This window comes from Hibiscus syriacus, unplaced genomic scaffold, assembly GCF_006381635.1.
Source record: "Hibiscus syriacus cultivar Baekdansim isolate YM2019G1 unplaced genomic scaffold, ASM638163v2 tig00113124_pilon, whole genome shotgun sequence".
In the NCBI taxonomy this organism is placed as follows: domain Eukaryota; kingdom Viridiplantae; phylum Streptophyta; class Magnoliopsida; order Malvales; family Malvaceae; genus Hibiscus; species Hibiscus syriacus.
In genome coordinates this window covers 2,556,886-2,564,397 of record NW_024063444.1, presented here as the reverse complement: position 1 = coordinate 2,564,397, position 7,512 = coordinate 2,556,886, and the positions used below count along the sequence as shown (strand labels likewise).

Genomic DNA, 7,512 nt, shown 5'->3' with positions numbered 1-7,512 from the left:
CCATTGGGGACAACAAAAGAGAATCCATTGTGCTACTAATTTAAGACCAATCCTAAATATTATCATCGAATCTTTTCAAACATGCATGTGAGTGGATAGTCCAAAACCAACTGATAGAATTGGCTTCCACATAATGATCCAAGTCAGGTGACATGAGTAGGATGCATGATCTTTCCAAGTATACCTCAGTGTATATGATTACGTCTCGATTGAATATCGACACACAACGTTTTCATTTAAAGTTGATGAACTTTGCGCGAACCAACTTACCTCAATAGTTAAAGGAGTCGTTGTTGGTCCTAATCACGGGTTTGAGTACCATCGACTTTAACAGGGTGATTGAGTGTTCGTTGTCAAATAGTTAGGAATATTTAGAACAGATTTGTAATCATCTTAGCTTAATCAAAAAAAAAATGATGAACAAAGCAGGCTATTTGGTATCACTGGCACTTCTATGTCCAGCCAATTCAAGAGGGCCAGTAATCCTTTGTTCAACATTGAATGAGAGAAGTTTTAAACAGTCAATTAATGCATCCAATGTTATATGCACATACCAAGTCAAATTCCCTTGTGTGTTCAAGCAGTGACTGGATACAAATTCCATAAATAAAAACTAATCCAGTGAAGAAAATTTAGGAATAATGAAGGGTTTTCCCAAAAAAGAAAAAAAGGTAAGACCAGCACAAAAGAAACTTGAAGTGATGACAAGAGAACTAGGTTCTTATATGTTAACAGACATGCTTAGCAGGAAACATGCATGCTTTTGGCATCCAGAAATAGCCAACAATTGCTCTTTATATAATCTTTTAGGGAAATAAAAGTTCCTACTTTATCTAAGAAGAAACTGGACATGTATGACTGCAAATTTCTATTTTTAATTTCACAAGCAAACTGATTCCAACTCCATACAGAACTAAAGAAGAAGAAAACAATTAAATGTCCCTTGTATTATATTCAAAACACCTCTGAATCAAACCAGAAGATAAGCCCAAAACCATGCTATTAGGCTGTGCAAAGCTCCACCTGCACATTCCACAGCAAAACCAATTAGGCACAAAACAGTTTACACTTTTTTTTGGAAGACTTTGGAGGATTCTAGTTTAACAAAACACAAGAATCGGGAAAAAAACACCTCTGTAATGGAAATTTGGGTGATGCAATGCAGAAAGAAAGGGGGGGGGGGCAATATATCCATCCAGTCAACCATAGAGTTCTGAGAATCAAAGAGCCCATTTTAATCCAATTATACAATACTGAAAACCGTTACAAGAAAAAAAGCCATCCTCTTGAATGTTACTTTTTTAGTCTTGCTCCCAAAGTCGATAACTTTACTCGCCTGATCCTTGTGAATCATCTTTAGCAGGCGGTTGTTGCTCCTCCTCCAGCTGCTGCTGGTTCTGATGGTGCACCCTAGCCTGCCCCATCTGCTGATACATCTGGCTCAAGGCTTGAGGATTCAAAACCCCAAACTGACCGTCTTGAGATAACCCAAGTTCCAAACCAGGGAGCTGCTGGTTAGCCGCACCGAGCATTGAGCTGAAACTCACCGGACCCATATTACTGCCTGTCAAGTCAAAGCCAGGAAACCCAATTTTCTGCATATAATTAGAACTTTCAGTGGCTAAATTTGTTGTGGATGATGACTGCAACCCATAGCCACTGACTGGGGGCCATGACCCTGATGCTGCCACATGATGGGGTCTCCCCAAATTACCACCAACAACCCCCCAATTGATCCTACTGCTCCCTGACCCCACACTGGACCCATGTAAATCTTCCATCTTTTGGTGCAACCCCATAGACAGAGAAGCTCCTTGCGCTGAAACGGAGCCTCCAGCAGCTGCCAAAGCCGATGCCGGTATCGTTCCGGTTCCCGTGGCGGCTATTATCGACGGTTCAGCTTGTTGTAACAGCCACTGAATCGTTTCCCCGTCGGATTTGTGGCCCAATTCTCGAGTCAACTGAAAGATCCTAGCTGCACATAGAGCAGGCATCCTTATCCTTCTACCTCTTCCATCAACTTTTTTATGCCTGTCTTTGTTGGAACTTCTCTTTGGGACCAAAAATTGATTATTTCCTTCTTTATCTGCAACAACTGTAAGGGCATCCTTTGTTTCAGCTGATTTGTTCTCGCCTGTGTTTTGAAGCTGCTGTTGTGATGGTAGGCTCAAGAAGTTGGGTAATTGATGTGGAGGAGGCTGCTTGGAGTCCTTGGGATCCATTGGTGGGTAAAAAAAAGGAAGCCCTCTTTGATTGAAGAAGAAAGTGACCTGAAAAAAAATTCCTAAACTTTCATGACTTCGTTTTTCACTGTTTTCAGCAAAGGAATGTGAAGACAAAAGTATTTATTTATCGAAAATTGAAATCCCAACGCACTCCTCAAATGTCAAATTTTTTAAACTTGGCTTTGCTTCACTTTACAACACGTCAAACAAAAATTGCTCCTATGATGACCCTTTCTTGTTTCTCACTCATCACTCTAGTAGAAGGTATAATTTGTCTTAAATCCCTATTCTCCTCTGACTTTCGATTTTTTTTATTTTTAATTTCAGAAATTAGTTTTTTAGAAAAACTAAATTTGATTCTTAATATTATTGATGCACTTTGGAATTTAAGGGTAAAGTATATGAATAGTCCCCTTACTACAGGGTGGTACTTTGTTCAGTCTCTCGACTATTAAAATTTACAAAATGATCCTTTGACTATAGAGTGTTGCTTCGATGAGTCTCTCGACTATTAAAAGTTACAAAATGATCACTCGACTATTCATTATGTTCCAAACTTGTCTTTTTTGTTAAAAAAATGATGATAGTCTAAGTTGAATGTTAACATGTCGATTGTGATATGATAAAATTTGATTTCAAAATCTCAAAGGACTATTATATACCAGTCATTATGTTAACGTTCAGCTTAAATGACCCCCAATTGTTTAATGAAAAAAACTAGTTTGGAACATAATGAATAGTCAAATGATCATTTTGTAACTTTTAATAATCAAGAGAATAAAAAAATAACACTCTATAATCAAAGGATCATTTGTGTACTTTACCCTAAATTTAAATATACAACAGTCTAAATATGAAGGTCTAATTGAATAATTAACGTTTCATCGATAACATATATTTAAAAACATAATGTAATTTGAATATACTTTAATGTTTAAATAAAAAAATGTATAATAAAATTTTAGATTTTGTTTTGATAAATTTAAAATTTAATCTTAATTTTATCTAAACGGAAAGTCAAAAAGACTCTAAGAGAAAGGAGAAAAGTGCTCCTAATGGATTTATAATTTATGACTTAAGAAATATGAAAAAAAATTGTATAACTTGACGAACCAACTACATATACTTGCTCGGCTCTAAAATTTTGATAAAGTAAAGAATTTGATAATAATATTAGACCTAAAGGGAATGGATGAAAAAAATATGTGATTAAATTTGACATAATTTTAATATAGTATGCCCAAAATTTGATGTAGCTAGGTAAATTATAGGGTAAATTATTTAAATGACCATTTTAATTATGAGGTTAATGTCGATATGACCATCATATTTTCAGTTTTAGAAATTTAACAACATAGTTATTTGAGTGATTTCAATGTAGCCACATATAGTAACGAAATAAATAATGTAACTGACATGGACCTTTGACTTACCGTTAGTCAATAATAATCATATCAACTACGTTGTTAGTTTTGTAAATTGTAATGATAGATGACGGTTACATTAAAATCACTTAAATATGATAATTATTATATTGTCAAAACTGAAAGTATAATAATTATATCAATATTAATTTTATATTTAAGTGATCATTTGATTAGTTTACCCAATGTTATAAGTAGTTGATTCATTCACTCCATCACTGTTTATGGCTTACAATTTAGATAATAAAGCGAAATAAAGAAATTAAAATATAAATGGTTTAGATTTTAGATAATTATATCTACATTGAATGTAAGAGACCATAAATGAAAAAGAATTTTTTTTTTATAATTAAAATGATTCAATTTTAGAAATGAAACTCGTCAAGTATTAGAAATCGAAAGTTATGAAATATATATAGTTTTCATTAAATCCATATTATTTACTGTAAAAGAAAATTGAAGCTTTATTCAAATAAAAGAAAATTAAAATTTATATATAAATAGTCAAATATATAATTTTTTGAAACGTACATTTATCGTATACCATCCATCCATCCATCCATCCATCCATCCATCCATCCATCCATCCATCCATCCATCCATCCATCCATCCATCCATCCATCCATCCATCCATCCATCCATCCATCCATCCATCCATCCATCCATCCATCCATCCATCCATCCATCCATCCATCCATCCATCCATCCATCCATCCATCCATCCATCCATCCATCCATCCATCCATCCATCCATCCATCCATCCATCCATCCATCCATCCATCCATCCATCCATCCATCCATCCATCCATCCATCCATCCATCCATCCATCCATCCATCCATCCATCCATCCATCCATCCATCCATCCATCCATCCATCCATCCATCCATCCATCCATCCATCCATCCATCCATCCATCCATCCATCCATCCATCCATCCATCCATCCATCCATCCATCCATCCATCCATCCATCCATCCATCCATCCATCCATCCATCCATCCATCCATCCATCCATCCATCCATCCATCCATCCATCCATCCATCCATCCATCCATCCATCCATCCATCCATCCATCCATCCATCCATCCATCCATATTATATAGTTTGCAAACGGTTTTTGAAGATACATATATAATATATAGTTTTTAAAAACATTTTGAAAATGTATATAATATATAGTTTTTAAAACACTTTTGAAAACTATATAATATATAGTTTTTAAAACATTTTAGAAAATATATATAATATATAGTTTTTAAAATCATTTTGAAAAACTTATATAATATATAGTTATTGAAAACAATTTTTAAATAAACTTATATAATATATAGTTTTGAAAATATTTTTTAAAACTTCTATAATATATAATTAAAAAAACATTTTGGAAAATTATATAGTTTTCAAAAAAACATTTTTTGAAAATTATATAGTTTAAGAAAAAAACATTTTTGAAAATTTATATATAATATAGTTTTTTAAAACGTTTTTAAAAAAGTGTATATTATATAGTTTTTTTAAATTATTATTATTTATTATTATTATTTTTATTACTTATATATATATATATACTTTTTTTTTCTTCAGGGTTTTATAAAGGGTCCAATGCAACGGGTCCAGACAATCCAAGTGGGCCTGACCCAGCCCGTAACTAACATCCAAAGTCTGCTAGGGTTCCCACGCAATGTTCAGTCAACAGCGCCACACGCAACAGTCATGCCAAACAGCCAAAAGTGTCCGGCCGAGATCCCTGGGACTGAACCATCCCGGGGTACTCGGCAACAACCCACCACGATCTCGAGATCGTCGGAACCCAAACGGCCAAAACCGAGCTATAAAAGCCTCGGTGTGGCCAACAGTACGGGACACAGAGAGAGAACCCACCACAGAAATCACAAACACACAGAACTCATACGCACCATCATCAATCGGCCAACAAACCGAGAGCCACTAAAAACACCATCACGACATCAAACAGTGAGCCACACTCGAACCACACAAAAAAACAACAGTCCAAAAATACACAAACAGAGGACACCAACAACACCAAACATCAGATATCACGAAAACAAGTAAGAAGATCGCAGGAAAAAGCATAAAAGCGAAGGGAAAACCATCGGTCACCGACAAGTGGAGGTAAGACCTGAGGAAGTTTTCGTAGATCTACGTCGGTTGGGTTGTTTTTAAGGGAAACGGGCTTCGAATCTGTGTTTGCGGGGAAAAGATGAGCGTTGGGTGAGGTTTTGGTGTTGTACAGCCGCTGGTGGTAGCGGCCAAAGCGACAACGTTACGGCGGAGAAGCCACCGGCAGGTGGCCGTATATCGCTCGGGCTAGAGAGAGGCGGGAGAGTTTGAGGCTTTAGGGAGAGAGTGAAAACATTACAAATGAGAGAATGAGGGAAAATTGGGGGTTTTAGGCCTTTTATATACGGGGGACTAAGTTACAATTATAGGAAAGTTTAATCCTTTCCGTCGTCCTCATAATTTCAAAGCGTAATTCAATCTGGTCACTGTATGTAATTTGGCCTTTAGATTTTTGATTTATTCGATTTAATCACTGTTTACACTTTTTATATTTTGCGAATTCATCCTCTAATTTTGTTTCCCTTTTAATTTAATCATTTTTTTTGTTATTTTTATTTTTTATTTTATTTCTATTTTATTTGTTATTTTTTTATACGATACTATTTTTTATCTTTATTTTATTTTAATTCTTTAATTATTTTTATTATTTTTCGTTTCTTTATTGTATTTTCTTTTCTTTTTCACTACTTTGTTTATACATATTTACACACACACACACACACATATATATATTATTTATTATTAATGTATATATTTTTTTCTTTTCCTTTATTATTATCATCTTCATTATATATACTTTTTTATTTATTTTATCTTTACTGTTTTTTTCTTTCTAGTTTTTATTTATTTATTGTGTGTTTTATTTTGTTCCCATATTTCTTTATATTTTTTTTTATATTTATCCAATTTATCTATATTTTTTTATTTGTTTCCTTGTTTCTTTTTTCTTTATATTTCTTATTATTATTTTTATCCTATTTGTCTTCATTTTATTTTTTTCTTTATCTCATTTTATCTTATTTATTTCATTTGTTTGTTAATTGTTTTTTATCTTATTTATTTTAATCACATTTTTTTTCTTTCTAACAAATGTCCTAACTTTTTAAGGTACGACATTCAGTCAATCAAAGGTAAGTGATTTGAATCGAGTTATTAAATTTTCATTTAAATTCTTAATTTTCGTAAATAAAGACAACCGAAAAATTAATTGGTACCGAAATGGCGGTTCAAGGGTGCTAATCCTTCCTTGACCGTAACCGACTCCTGAACCCGACACATTTCTGGTACAACGCAGATCATGTAAGATGGTGTCCGACCCACCTAAATTCGTTTTAAAATGGTCGGTGGCGACTCTAACCCAATCAATTCAAGTCGAAGCCCAATTTCGGGTCCAACCGAAAGACGGTTCCTACAGCTTGGCGACTCTGCTGGGGACATGTAAGTGAGTCAGACCGAAATTAATTTTCAGTTGTCTTTTTTAGCGAAAGTTATAAATTTAAATTTATTTATTCGATTCTAATTAGTTATCTTTGATTATTTTTCAAGTAAATAGTTGTACTGACGTTTTTAATGATTTCAGATTTTTCAAAATTGTCATCTCTAGCTCTATACCCGAGCTCTGAACCCTTTTAAGTGGGGGTGAAAGCGACGTCTTCGTGTGAATTTATTCACCGTATGGGCATAGCAAGTAACCTTCGGGATTCATATATCTTATGCCTTCGTGTGAATTTATTCTTCGTATGGGCATAAGGGAATGTTTCCTCTCGAGTTTAACTT

At 34.1% G+C, this 7,512-nt stretch overlaps 1 protein-coding gene across 1 annotated transcript; it reads right to left on the bottom strand.

Moving 5' to 3' along the window:
- Window positions 1-804: 804 nt before the first annotated feature.
- Window positions 805-2,369, bottom strand: LOC120185617 (transcription factor TCP20-like). Its single transcript, XM_039189791.1, has 3 exons — window positions 1,337-2,369; window positions 1,133-1,213; window positions 805-1,023 (listed from the first exon to the last, which is right to left on the bottom strand). The coding sequence occupies exons 1-2, from the start codon at window positions 2,220-2,222 to the stop codon at window positions 1,200-1,202; spliced, it is 900 nt and encodes a 299-aa protein (XP_039045722.1). The 5' UTR covers window positions 2,223-2,369; the 3' UTR covers window positions 805-1,023; window positions 1,133-1,199.
- Window positions 2,370-7,512: the final 5,143 nt, after the last annotated feature.